The sequence below is a fragment of the Stomoxys calcitrans genome, chromosome 2 (genome assembly GCF_963082655.1).
Source record: "Stomoxys calcitrans chromosome 2, idStoCalc2.1, whole genome shotgun sequence".
In the NCBI taxonomy this organism is placed as follows: domain Eukaryota; kingdom Metazoa; phylum Arthropoda; class Insecta; order Diptera; family Muscidae; genus Stomoxys; species Stomoxys calcitrans.
In genome coordinates, this window is record NC_081553.1 from 234,395,408 (window position 1) to 234,410,831 (window position 15,424).

At 42.0% G+C, this 15,424-nt stretch overlaps 1 protein-coding gene across 2 annotated transcripts in view; it reads left to right on the plus strand.

Moving 5' to 3' along the window:
• LOC106095616 (alpha-mannosidase 2) overlaps positions 1-15,424 on the plus strand; it is a 62,616-nt gene that overhangs the window by 40,335 nt on the left and 6,857 nt on the right. The window contains exons 2-5 of one of the 2 annotated variants that reach the window (XM_013262861.2): positions 149-338; positions 10,777-11,897; positions 12,038-12,130; positions 12,203-14,099. In XM_013262861.2, the coding sequence (XP_013118315.2) occupies positions 11,397-11,897; positions 12,038-12,130; positions 12,203-14,099 (2,491 nt within the window). In that variant the 5' untranslated portion in view covers positions 149-338; positions 10,777-11,396. The remainder of the gene's footprint in view (positions 1-148; positions 339-10,776; positions 11,898-12,037; positions 12,131-12,202; positions 14,100-15,424) is intronic. The other variant, XM_013262860.2, reaches the window with a different exon arrangement.

Below are 15,424 nucleotides of genomic sequence, written 5' to 3' on the forward strand. Positions count from 1 at the left end.
CATCAGTGTTCCAAAGCGAAAGAACACTTTTTCGATCCAGGTTCAATCTCTCACAACGTTATGCTTTTGTTTTCAATTAAAAAAATGTTTTTTGTTTAAACATTTTATACTTAACTCACATACATAATTTTTCATAATGTGCTTTCAGGAAGGCCTATGACGATTATCCAATTTTACCTCCTCACGCCAATACTTGTATGTGGAAATTTACACACATGTATATCAACTTTTGAACATCACTCTGTTTAACATATGAATGAATAGATGAATGAATTGTCTGCCCAGCGTTATGTCAGTACATATTTTCGTTGAGGTGTAAACATTTTAATGCTAATGAGGTAAAAGTTAAAACTTTTGTTTTTATTTTTTATTTCATTTGACATTATTCGCCACTATGATGGACATCCGCCAAAATTAACAATGAGAAACGAGTGTTTATGTTCCGTAATCGCTCTCTTTTTGTTGTAGTGTATTCTTCCGTTAATTGACTATTAAACATGAAGGGGTGTGTTTTGCTCATGCATACGTACACATATTGTAATTGTGTGATGCATTTTAACGGTATCTTTTTGATAATGGATATTGTTAAAGAGTTTAAAAACATTTGCAAGGGACATAAAATGGATCTGTGTGTGTCGCTACGTTGTTTACTACATTAAGTAAGGGTCAAAAATACAAAGCGTAGTTTGATGTGTGGCTTAAAAATGGTACAGTGGGATTGAACCGAAAAACAGTAAACAGTGCCGTTTGAGAATGGATAAAATTAATCTTTAATATTTTGAATGTTTATAGCAGAGGTGTTAACGAGATTATACGCAAGCCCCTAATCAAATCTTCATTTGTGGTACGATTTTGAATTTTCTGAAAATAAAAATGGTTTTAAAATCGACATTCTTTAGTAAATTAACTGCGGAGGTGTTTGGTCCAAAAAATGTTTAGGAAGCCTTTTTCGGCAAAAATTAAAAGTCGTAAAACCTCTAGACCAAAAGAGGTACAGTAGACCTCAACGGACTTTTTTGTAGGGATTTTTGACTACTTTCCAGCAAATTACAATTTGGTAGTCCGAACAAAATTTTCGAAATGTCGAGGTGACCAATTTTAGTGGCTTGCTGAGAGGTGCCCGGACGAATTACGGCCTTGAAATTTTGCATATAATACCATGAACTCTCTATCCGTTCTCAAACTGCAGATTTTTACAAGATTTTTGGGGGACCACCCCCAAACACCCCTAAATTGTGTCATATTTAGCGACCATGGCAATATGGGACTCAAATGAAAGGTATTTGCGAGTAAAATATGAATCGGATATCCAAATTTAGGATAAAGTTTCTGGGGGTCCACCCCTTTCCCAAAACACTCCCCAAACAGGACTTATTTACTGACCATGTCATTATGGGTCTTAAATAAAAGTAATTTGAGTGTAGAATACGAATCTGATATCCAGATGTGGGACCAAGTGTTTGGGGGGCCGCCCGAGAACCTACCCCAAAAGAGGACAAAATTACGACTATAGCAATATGGGACTCAAATGAATGGTCATTGGAAGTAAAGCACGAATCTGATATTAATGTTCGGGAAAAGTGTCTATGGGGCCGCCCCACTCCCATAACACCACCCAAATAGGAAGTATTTGCTGACCATTGCAATATGAGGTTCAAAAAAGAGGTATTTTAGAGTAGAACACGAATCTGATACATATTTAAAAGCCAAGTCACTGAGTCGCTGCCCCATCTCCCAAAACACCCCTCAAACCAGGCATGTTTGCCGACTATATAAAAATGGAGCTAAAATGAAGGGTATTTGGGAGTAGACCATGAATCTGAGATCAACATTCGGGACAAACTGTTTAGGGGACGACCCACCACCATAACAACCCCCAAGTAGTACGTTTTTGCTTACCAAGACAATTTGGGTCTTCAAGACAGTGGAGCTAGTTTTTAAGGCCCATACCTCAAATGGTATTTGAGAGAAGAGCACGATGCTGATATTTTCTATATTTTTTACCTCACCCCCGAAAACACCCCTTAATCAGACATCATGAGAATATCGGGCTGAAATAAGGTATTTTAAGAATGGAGTACATCTTACATCCAAACTTAAATTCGTAGACCAATAAAGATAGGATTTAGATAAAGGCACTCATATTGTTAAACAGTTTGTCAAGCGATATACTATTTTCGTAGGTCCACCTATTTTTTGTTGTATATTCCTACTATGTTGGTCATTTTAATGATTTGAAACATTCCTTTGCGGAAACAATAAAAAGACAGATCAATTACATTTGCTTTTGGCTTAGCAGCAGCAAGCACGTGTTCATGAATAAATATTTGCCAAACACATAAATGCTGATGTTTGTGGTGCTACTATGGGACCAATAAAAAAAGTTCCCCATCATTATCACAGTAAACAATGACAGCTGCTGCTGCAGCCTCAGTGAAATGGGTTTGTTGTTGTTTTGTTTACCAAAATGCATAGCTGTAACAGCTTTGTTGTTGCTGTTGGCACTCAACAATTTAGTTGTATGTAACCATACTATTCACTGTTGTATGCACTAATGTAGGTAAATATGTTGTGGGTGGTGAGCATTATCGTGTGAGTTGGCGGGGATGACAAAAATGAAGAGCATATATGAAATTGTATGCCTAACAAGTTAAAGAGTGGTAATTATACAGAGCTTACTTTCTTAGCTCGCCTCTTCCCATCTCTGGCTCTCCACCAAGAGACATGTGCTTAAAAAATCATTTTTCATTTCAATGTAATGAGAAAGTGCAGGAGCAAATCGGCAACCACAACACCGCAAGTATTTTTGTTGTGGTGTTATTTTTGTATGCATGCGGTGTATTCGTGTAGAGGCAACATTAATTATGCTGTTATTTCATTACAGGCGCTTGCCATGAACAGCAGTTCAACACATCGTACACATTATGTCTGCACCTATCGTAACTGCTCCACAAAATTTGGTTCAACGCAGAATTTTAATTTTTTTTTTATCCAACATTGAAACAAATACAATTGCATGGTCTTTAAAAAGTCGAAGAAAAAACTTTTTTATGGTCCGTTGCTGTTTTGATTTCTTTTGCAGATGCATTTTATTAGAGTGTCATGAGAGATTATGGTGAATTACCATAGTACCTATGTGAAGGGTGGTACTATATTCGCTTTTATTGGAATTTTTTCATGATAACTTTTTTTAGATAATAAATATTGAAGCAAACAAACTTGCTGATTTGATTCAGTAAAACATTCCCTCATTACTTACTTTACTTTAATTGGCTATGACAGAATATTTCTTCCACTAGCCGATCGTAGAATAGCGTTCCAAGCGCCTCGATCTTCTGCGCGCATTCTAAAATCTCTGACACCAAGTTACGAGGTGTCTCCCACAACTTGATCTTTCCATCGGGCTTTTGGTCTTCACGGTTTGCGTGTACTACCGTGTTTGCCTTCAAAAGATTTCTTTGCTGGAGCTTCTTCATCAATTCTGACAACATGACCTAGCCAACGCCGCCGTTTTATTTTGATGCGTGTAACTATGGTATCGTCGTCATACAGCTCGTGGTTCATGCGTCGCCTATATTCTCCGTTAACGCAAACTGGTCCATATATTTTACGAAGAATCTTTCTCTCAAATACTCCAAGCACTGCCTCATCTGCTCTCACAAGTACCCATGCTTCAGAACCATATAACAGCACGGGTAGTATCAGTGTATTGTAAAGTGTAGTCTTCGTCTGTCGAGAGGCGACCTTGTTTCTAAACTGCTTACTTAGTCCTAAGTAGCATCTGTTTGCCAGTATTATTCTTCGATTTATTTCAAAACTGGTGTCATTCGTTTCGGTTACGGAGGTGCCGAGGTAGATAAAGTTACTGACTATCTCAAAGTTGTGGTTCCCAAATTTTTCTATGTTTTCCGGGGGCGGGTTACTGGCCCAGCGCCCCAACCGCATGGGTTTGTGGGATTGCATGTATCCCTCGTTGTAGCGAGCCGCTTGCTCCAAGATCCGACGCTCGCCGTCAGCCGCCCCTAACCTGGGAACAGACGCTGATATTGGCCATTGGTTATTTGAAGGCGCCAATAACTCGCCTTGTTATCTCGAGTATCATTGGCACTCAGTATTTAATTAAGAGCCAGTGCCACCTGACTCCTCACTGAGACTCTCCTCTCGAAAATCGCAGACTGCCCGCGGCCGCATTTGCAGCTACTCGGCATAAAAACGGAGCTTTCCACCATCCGCAACCTGTGGACGCGCCCGGTAGCTTTCAGCTAAGGTTCCCGTGATAACGATGGGCACCACACAAGTCGGAGCTCAAAGTTCCAGCCTGTGTGGTGCTCATAGTCATCCCGTATCGGCCTGGATGACTATGAGCATCCCCCATTACTTCAGTAAAACATTCCCTCATTACTTAAGAATTTTTTATTTTATTCAAATTGGATTTATTTAAATGCTGCAGTGCGACAACTCTTTTGGAAGAAGTTTTTACATGGCATAGTACCTCATAAATGTCGCCAGCATTAGGAGGGGATAACCACAGCTGAAATTGTTTCTGACGTTCTCGCCAGGATTCGAAACCAGGCGTTCCGCGGCAAAGGCGGGCATTCGGTCCGTTTTTCTTCCCATTTAAATAAAATTTCGCACAAAGATTACGGCTATGCTTAAAGAAACCTTTACCGAACAATAGCTAAATACCACAAGATGCCAGTTTCAAATAGGCCGCCTTCACTGTATTAGCTCTTGTAATCGCAGAGCAAATACACGTTAATTCCACATCATAATTGCCTGCATAAATCGTTGCCAGAATAGAACATGTGACAAAAACTGAAGTACTTATGGGGCCCTTACAAGTTTTTCTCTCTCTCTCTCTCTCATGGTACTCAATGTTTGTTTGCTTGGTTGGTCAATAATGCGCTTATTCCACAAACAATCGATTGCGTGTAAAATTGAAAATTACACTGCTGTGCAACCCCAGCCGTTTGTCGCTGCCTTGGTTATTGTTATTTTTGTCACGAAAAAAATAAATTTAATCGACTAGCACAGGTTGCGTCCAGCCCAATTTATCTGTACTGTGCATGCTTTTGGAAATGTATCAACATTTCCATTTGATATATGCACGATATAATTTAGTTGTAGGAATTTAACATCTAAAAATCAACAACATGACATGTTGTTATTTTGTTGGTAGCTTCGAACTACAGTAATTGGGCACAATATTATAACATGATTTTCTTAGCAAAATGGTAATGGAAAAAATGACTCGATCAATAACAATCAGAGCTACCGTCCGAAGGGCGTGCGCAGTGTAACACCTCTTCGTGCAGAAGTTTTTACTGGCTGCCATACCAAATAGGACAGTACCTCCCAAATGTCGCCAGCATTAGGAGGGAATAACCACTGCTGAAAAAGTTCATGATGTTCTCGCCAAGATTCGAACCCAGGCGTTCAGCGTCATAGGCGGACATGCTAACCTCTGCGCTACAGTGGCCTCCGTATATTTACTTTAAAGGCTCAGACACTTGGCCCCCATGCGATATCTAAAAATTATATAGCCTATGTTTCCTTTCATACAAACCTATAGTCATCATGGGTCTTATGCCCATTGGGGGCGTTTTTGGGGTGTGGGGTGACCCCCCATACTTCGATCTGATTTTGTATACCAGATTCGAAATCTAATCCCTAATACCTTTCGTTTGAGCCCCATATTGATATGAACGTCCAATATGTCTGTTTGAGGGAGTTTTGGGTTTGGGGTGGCACGATGGTTGCTTAGACTCAAATTTTCATACCATATTCGTATTCTACTCTCTCCAATTACCGTGATACCTTTATTGTCGCGATCGGTCCACTTTTGATTTTGGGTGGTGTTTTTGGTGTAAGCAGTGGGGGGGGGTCCGTCCCCCTTCATATATCGAAAAATTGTATAGCCTATGTTTCCTTCCAGACCATCCTACACAACATGCGGACATTTCCAGAAAATCGGTTCTGCCGTTTTTGAGTCTATACGGAGCGAACAAACCGAATCCCATATAGCCGTGATGGGCTAAAGTTTACCATTTTGGGCGTTTTTGGGAGGATGGGGTGACCCCCTATACTTCGACATGAATTTGTTTGGCAGATTCGTTATCTACACCCGCACACTTTTCATTTGGTACCCACAATGTCCTTATTGTCCACTTTTGATTTTGGGTGGTGTTTTTGGGGTAACGGTGGAGGGTCCGCCCCCTTTCGATATCAATAAATTCTAAAGCGTATTCCTTCTTCCCGAACATATTCGTAATCTACTCCCCAACACCTTTCATTAGAGTCCCATATTGTCATGGTCGTCAAATAAACCTATTTTAAGGGGTTTTGGGGCTGGGGCGGCCCCCCAGGTCCCAACTTTTATTATGAAATTCGTACTCTGCTCTTGAATACCTTTCATTATAATCACATATTGTCCCGATCGGTTCACTTTTATTTTTGAGTAGTACTTTTGGGGTAAGGGGGAGGGTCCGCCCCCCCTCCCGATATCAAAAAATTGTATAGCCATTGTTTCCTTCCAGACCAACCTACACAATATGTGAGAATTTCAAGGTAATTGGTTCAGCCGTTTTTGAGTCTATAGGAACAAACCGACAAAAAAAAAATAATTTTTGTATATAAGAAGATATAGCCGATAGAGTCTTTTAAGTGAACGCCTCTTTCGGATAAACATCAATTTTTTGGTTTTTGGCTAAACCCACTTTGAACTATGCGAATAGATTTGGTCGAAAAGACATCCGACCACGGCAATAGTTATAAAACTGGCTACTATGTATATGCACCCTAATAAACCGGTTTGTAAAACCCTACTTTCGGATAAGTGCGAACCGGCTTTGCAGTAATAAGTGCACTCTATACCGGCTATACTGCATTGGGATTTGATTTTTTTTTAATAATAAATTACTTTCTGCACTAGGTTTTGAAGTTTTAGCGCAATTGACAAAATTTCATTGTTTTTAAAAAATTGCATAACTCTAATGCTTCTCTGGCTTTATAACCCAATACCGTAGAACGCACACTCTCTGGATACATGATAAACGTTCACTGGTGTCGCCGGTTCATATGGAAGACTTAATTGTTTGGAAGATATTCATATTAATGGTGCTTGTACTCGGTGTGCCTGGGCGTGCTCTTTTGTGCAATTATTGGTTGCTGCTATCTTTCCGGTCATTAGGTAAAGAGTTGAAAGGCAAGCGTTTAAACTATTTAAAATGGGTGATGCCCACCGAATTGATGGTCATGCTGCTAGTAGCTTTTGTTACTTTTCAGTTCAGTGGATTTTGTTTGACACTTTGGTATATAGCTACTTATGGATAGTAATTTTGAGGGTGCGTAATCAGTGTTTTAAATCAATTGCATTTAAAGATTTGTCATGTGTCATCCGAATGTATCCAAGTAGGTGCTTACGTTTCTAGGCCTTAGGAAAGCAATTATATGACATATTCCAGGTACATAGCAGCATCAGTAAGAAATGCAATTGCTACGTTACTACGCCAATCTCAAAACTAAACTCCATTTGACAAGTTTTGACTTTTGTGAACAGAAAGAGGTATCGCTTCTCCGGAGAATAGTCTAGTCAGAAATAATTTCTTCAAAGACCAAAAAGTAGCAGGCAATCGGAGTGGTTTGGAAAATTCTCAAAGTTTTCGGTTCATTCTAAAAATTTCAAAAGGAAGCAAATATTGCTTTAAGTATATTAAAACCCATGTCTAAACTGAAACTTTAGTAGACGACATGGGACTGAGAGCAGAGATAACGGAGGACATGTTGAGGTTCTTGATAAAAGGGACTCAAGGAGTCACCGGAATCTTGGAATAATGACGTTGATCGAAGGTCTATAATAACAGAATTTATGGTGAAGAAATCCTTGAGGAGCTTCAAACCATTTAAATCACCCGAACCTGATGGAATATTTCCGGCATTACTACAGAAACAAGCAGACTATCTGGCGCCTCGTCTGGCCAAAATATTCACGGCGTGCCAAGGACTTGCATATACTCCGAAAGCCTGGCAAGAGGCAAGGGTGGTGTTTATACCCAAGCCCGGCAAGGCAAGTTATGCGACACCAAAGGCCTACAGACCCATAAGCCTTACGTCCTTTCTACTCAAAACCATGGAACGTATTGGGGACACCATGATAAAGAGTATGACATCCGGCGAACTGCTCAAATACAAACAGCATGCCTATGTCAAGGGAAGGTTGGTGGAGACTGCCCTGTACGAGGTGGTGCATAAAATACAGGAATCCTTCGATGCCAAAACGTACAGACTGGCGGTATGCATTGACATCGAGGGGGCTTTAAACAATGTGCGGACAGACACACTGATCCAATCCTTAGACCAGTACCGGGTGGATATACCCTATGCTAAGGAACAGTTGGATAAATTGTGTGTCCCATGGCATAAATATAAGGGAGAAAGTGGCACAGGGCACGCCACTGGGGGACATTTTATTGCCACTCCTATGGGTGACCACCATAAATAACCTATTACGGATGCTGACGTGAGAAGGGATTTGAACCCGTCTGCTACGCAGACGATGTTATAATACTTCTAAGGGGTAAGGATCCGAACAAGCTATGCAAAAGAACCGAAAGGGTCTGGCATATGGCATATGACTGGGCTAGACCCAGAGGTCTCAATGTTAACCCAGATGTTAAGACTGAAAAATGCCTGTTCACGAGGAAGACGAAGGTGGGCCAATTAAACGCACCACGCTTCCTCAATAAGACGATTTCGATATCTGACAAGGTCAAATACTTAGGTGTGATCTTGGACAGGAAACTGAATTGGAAGTGTCACATTCAGGAGCGTACTGAGAAGGCTCACAGATGTTTGGCACTATGTAGACGAGCGGTAGGCTCGAAATGGGGCCTGAATCCTAGGATAGTCCACGGGCTCTAGAGGAGCGTGATTAGACCAATATTTACTCAGTAGTTTGGTGGACTGCTATGGAGAAAAATGGCAACATAAGGACATAAGGCCCAAAACGGGGCCTGAATCCTAGGATAGTCCACGGGCTCTAGAGGAGCGTGATTAGACCAATATTTACTCAGTAGTTTGGTGGACTGCTATGGAGAAAAATAGCAACATAAGGACCATACAACAGGTTCAGAGAACATGTTGTCTTGGCATAGGCGGAGCGATGAGGACCCCGCCCACTAGGGCACTGGAGACTATTCTAGATATCCGACCCATTAACATACAGATTAAGTGTGAGGCAGCCACTGCGGCTATGAGACTTAAGGCGATGGAAGAATGGATTGAGGATGGGAGCAGCTCATACCATCGCGGTATAGTCGAGGCGACGATAGGAAACCTGGAAGGAAGGGAAGAGGTTTGCGATCGGATCGGGCCTGAGATGAACCTTGAAGTCGAGTGCGAGGCACTGCTGCCAGAGGCACAGTCTTGGATTGAAGGAACCCTAGTTATTGCCATCTGGAAGATCATGTTACACGGACGGATCAAAGCAGAGTAGGCCTGGGGGTTTACATTGAGAATCCAGGGACTGAGATCTGTTTTAGACTGCCTGACCATAATACGGTCCTGCAGGCGGAGATCCAGGCGATCACGAAACGCATGAAGTGGTGTGGTGCTAACGCGAGCACGTCGAGTGTGAACATCTTTACCGACAGTAAAATTGCCACAAGGGCAATAACAATCAGGACGGTAAGGTCACGAACAATCTTGCAGTGTAAGATAAGAGATTAACGCATTCTCTAAGGATGGCAAAATCCGCATCCGTTGTGTGCCGGAGTAAGGGGAAATGAAAGGGCAGACGATTTGGGGGTGAAGGCCAGAGGACTGCCGTCAATAAACTTGGTTAACCCAAAGCCTTTCGGGTCGACGCAGTGCGAGGTAAGGGAGTGGGCGACGAATGCGCATGCAACATTGTGGAACAGCGAAACGGTCGGTATGACGGCGAAAATCCTATGGGGGCATCCAGATCGTAAGAAGAAGAGGCTATTACTGAAAGGAAGCAAGAATGAGATCAGCATGGCTATTGGTATCAGAACGGGACACAGGACTACGAGTTCACTTATGTAAAATCGGTGCGTTAAGTGACAGCATGTGTAGGGCATGCGGGGAAGAAAATGAGACGTTGGAGCATTTCCTTTGTCATTGCCCGGCTTTAGCGCCCAACAGATACCGGCACTTAGGTGGAGACACAACACCAGACATGAACCAACTTGGGGGAGTGGTGGATTGAAAACAATTAAGGATTTTGTAAGTAGCACGGAATTCCTAACTTAAAATTTTCTTTTTAGTGGTTACTTTATAGTTTTTAGAGCGCACAACAAGCCGATTGCTGGCTCAGGTATGTCCATAGTGGCATGGGGCGGATTAATATCTGCATCCTCTTTTTAACCTAACCCAAGTCTCTTGAATAATGTTTATGACCGATTACTTGGGGCTGGGATTAACCGAGATGGTCACCTTTGTACAAAGACGTATTTTAATCAAATAAAGAAACGCAGAAATCGGCTAATACAACAAAAAGCCAAGTGAAGTTCTGCTGACACCAACTGGCGATTAAATCATTCTTCACTATTATGAGAAACCATCCAAAAAAAAAACAAAAGTTGTTTTCAATTATAAGAGAACGATACATAGGTTTTTTTTTGTAAGAACGATCCATGGTATTTTTTGTGGCTTCCGCAAACAAGACGGATTGTGGTTTGCCCAAAATTGATGCAAAAAAAATCGGAATTACTTTTAATGATTTCTTATTTTTGTTGCCCTCCATTGCTTTTGATTTAGATGGTACCGCAATCAGACAACTTCTAAAGATGCGCCCACGGTAGCTGACCGACAACAACGACAACGAACGACGGCCATAAAAAAAGCAAAAGAAAGACAAAACTAACCACAAGGAACCGGGGAGGCGAATTCTTAGACCCCAATCAAATTGTTTTTGCTGCAACCGCGGCGGATCATGGTGGACATGCGAATATGGCTGACAGGGAGCTAAATTAGTTTTAAGATTGACATACTACAGCCCTTTCGGAGCAGCAAGTTCATCTGCTGCGCTGCAGTTAATAGTGGTGGCAAATCCACTGAGAAAGGGCCCCAAGTACACACCACAAGAGAATAATACCCATAACCTGACAAGCGTACATTGGATGTACGAACGTATGTTCACTCAAACACATGCATGTTTGGCCAAAAAATAACAACAAAATCGAATATTTGACGAAGAATCTCGAAGAAGCAACAAAATAGACAACCACCAACACTACTCCAGCAGCCAAGCAAAGGCACAAGAACGAATTTAATCCTTACGCTAAAGGCAAAAACCGGAGGTCGATCGATCGAACGAAGGAAGGCAATAACGAAGCGAAACAAAACAAAAAAAGGGGACTAAAGCTCCTCCACTCAGCATGACATTCAAGATTTTCAGACGTGGCTCAGCACGTTGTATTGGCCTGTTATCGGCTTTTATTACCATTTTGCTATGCCTCTACTACATTTCTATGGGGCAGCCATCGATACAGCCCAAGGAGCAGCAACCCATTGTGAGTTTATTCACCAGTGGTGGTGGTGGCGCAGCAGTAGCTGGCCAACAGCAGGCCAATTTGGTGCACCAACAACAGCTTCGCTCTTACAACGGCAAAGCAAGGCATGGAACAAACAACGATGACGAAATTGGCCCATCATCTCTGAAGCAACAACATCAGTCGATAGGAAAATCTGCAGTCAATGGAGCATCGCTGCTGCATCAGGGCAATGTGGATGTGGAAAATGTGCATGTGGATGGTGGGGATTCCTTCGGCAGCAGTGTGTATGTCAGTAATGCTCAATGGGGCGATAAATGTTATACTTTAGATGAGAGTGATACGAACATAACAGCCCAAGAGGAGTATGCTAAATTTGATTTTCAGGTAAGGCGAAACGACAGGGCAAACAATGACCGGCCGAGCAAATGATACGGAAAGGCATTGTTCCACTTGTTTGTTTGTACATGCTTTTGCTTATTTGAAGAATTTTAATGTTGATTTTTATTCTTCTGTTCTTGCAATAGCCTGAATGGGTTCGCACCAAGGAGTATTGGGACAGGGGATTCGAGGAGCGATTTGAGAATCAGAAAAAGGACAAACAAAGGCCGCCACTTAAGGTGAGCAAACACAGAAAGCTGACATCGAATTCAATGGTGTTCTACTTAATTCGTTTTTACATTTCCCCTCAGGTTTTTGTAGTTCCACATTCGCACAATGACCCCGGCTGGCTTAAGACTTTCCTCAATTACTTCCAGAGCGATTCAAGGCAGATTTTAAATCTAATGGTCACAAAAATGCAGGAGTATACCGATATGACCTTCATATGGTCAGAGATAAGTTTCTTGCAGTTGTGGTGGGACCAGGCACACCCCACAAAACAACGCGCCCTACGAAGACTCATCAATTCGGGCAGATTGGAAATTACCACCGGCGGCTGGGTAATGACAGATGAGGCAAATGTCCATCTCTATGCAATGTTGGATCAACTGATCGAAGGTCATCAATGGCTGAAGAATAATCTTAACGTTACCCCCACCACTGGTTGGTCTATTGATCCCTTTGGTCATGGCAGCACGGTACCTTATTTATTGTCGGGCAGTAATTTTGAAGGGGCCATAATTCAACGTATTCACTATGCTTGGAAGCAGTGGTTCGCAAGGCATCAAAAAGGCGATTTCATATGGACACCATATTGGCACAACTCTCATGGCAAAGATAGAGATGGCAAAAGGAAGGGAAGTTTGTTAACTCACAACATGCCCTTCGATATATATTCGATAAAGGGTTCCTGCGGTCCCCATCCATTTATATGTCTGAATTTTGATTTCCGCAAAATTCCCGGCGAGTATACGGAGTATTCCATAAAAGCCCAATTTATAACCGATGAGAATGTTGAGGAAAAGGCCCAGCTCTTGTTGGAACAGTACTCACGCACCGCTTCGTTGTTTCCTCACAATGTGGCCCTCATACCGGTGGGTGATGATTTCCGCTACAATAAGGAGCGTGAGGTGGATCAGCAGTATACCAATTACAAAAAGCTAATCGACCACATAATGGCCAATAAACGTCTTTACAATGTCGATATAACATTCGGGACGCCAAAGGACTACTTCAATGAAATCAAAAAGAGATCCACGGAATTCCCCACATTTAAAGGAGATTTCTTTGTTTACTCGGACATCTTCTCCGAGGGTAGACCGGCCTACTGGTCGGGTTACTTTACCACACGACCCTCCTATAAGATTCTTAGTGCTGACTTGGAGCAGAATTTGCGGGTGGCCGAAATTCTATTTACCTTGGCCTACAACACGGCACGGCAGAAGCGTCATGAAAATGCCATAAAAATATTCGAAAAGAACTATGAGAAAATGATACACGCCCGCAGAAATCTGGGTCTGTTCCAGCATCACGATGCCATTACAGGTACCTCGAAGGCAGCAGTCATGCGAGACTATGGAATGCGACTCTTCGAGAGTATTCAAGACGCAGTCCGAATGCAACAGTCGGCCATAGAGTTGCTGATTCAAAACGGCACAGAGAAGCACAACTTCTTGCTCAGTGAATTGGAACGAGATAATTTCAGTAAACTACCCCGGAAAACTCCCATACCGCTGGCTACCTCCTCTCCTAATAGTGATTTCTCCATTGAATTTACCTCCTCATCGGCCGATGGAAAATCTGCCAATTTTGTCGTCTTTAATCCATTATCGCACAAACGTATAGAGGCTCTGACCATCAGGACAACCACACCATATGTTAAAATCCTAAATAACGCTGGCGAAGAACTACGGAATGTGCAAATAAATCCCGTGTGGAACATTAGTGATCCCTATGAAATGGGCATGAACATGATGGGTGCTTCAACCACTGCTCGAATACGCATATCTCGTAGGCAATATGAGGTTATGTTCATAGCCGAGTTGGATCCATTGTCATTGACTTTGTATCAAGTGGCTGTGGATGAGGTGAATGCCAAGCGCCTAATGTCGACAATATACTGTGATGAATGCACTGATCAGTTGGATGGAAGTACCACAGAAGCGCCACAGAGTAAAGAGGAGTTTGTTGTTAAATCCAAGCCACCAGGTATGTATGAAACGCCAATCCATTGGCCAAATACTTATAGGGATAGGAAAATGAACTATGAGAGTAAAATCTGAAAATTTTCAATGTCAAATTAAATACTAGACTGGAATATGAAATGTGAATATCGAATTATTAACGGTCTAGAATTTGTTCCAACTCTGAGCTTCAATTTGTGTGGTGTTCCTCGGCGAGAAGCTCAGTTGAGATTGCGGATAGTAGAATGCTTCGTCTACGGAGTAGCAGTCGCGGACAATTAGCAATTTCAAGTGGAGACATTTCGTTTATCTGCTTAGGTCTGCTGTAGAGTTTCATAGATGAAGTCATGTACTCTGAATCTAGAAGAGATTCAAGTCCGGAGAAAGGCTTACATCTTCTCTCATAAACATAATCGGTCCCTCCATGACGGGCACCCACCAGAGAGTCCTTTATCCAGACAACCTGAGCCGTTCCGACAGTAAACCAGCACTTTAGACCCTATTCTTGTACTCATAAGAGTCTTCAATATCTTATATATAACCAGCAAAGAAAGGCAAAAGTGGGGCCGACTATATAATACCCTACACCACCTGGTGCACGTAGTACTTTTTATATGTAGAACTTATCACGAAATCTAGTCAGACTTTAATTTGGATACCCATTGAAATACCAAATACCAGTGCCAAATTTTGTAAAGATCGGACGAAAATTGTGGCTTCTACAGCCTTAAAAAGACATACCGGATGAAAGATATATATGGGAGCTATATCTAAATCTGAACCGATTTCCTTCAAAATCAATAGCGTTCGTCCTTGGGCCAAAAAAGAGACTCGTCCAAAATTTCATGACAATCGGACAATAAATGCGACCTGTAACTTGAGCACAAGAATACATGGACAGACAGACGGATCGACGGACATAGCTAAATTGAATCGGGAAGTGATTCTAAGCCGATCGGTATACTTATCGAGGGGGGTAGCTCTTCTCCTTCTAAGCATTGCAAACAAATGCACAAAGTTATAATACCCTGTACCACAGTGGTGGTGTAGGGTGTAAAAATCGTGGTGGAACCGTGGTGAAAATAAGGTACTACATTTTGTGATATATGAAGGGGGATCCGGCCCCTCCCCCTTACCTTTATTTTCAGAATCGCCAAATCTCGGAGTTGGATGGTGCGATTCAAGCGAAATTTTGTGTGATCTTTTATAGTAACTTTAAAACAAAAATTTGGTATGCAAATTTCGGAAGGGGTATCTTGGGGGGCCGCCCCACCCCCAAAACCTACCAATATATACATACATATAGCCCAATCACGACAATATGGGACTCAAATGAAAGGTATTTAAGAT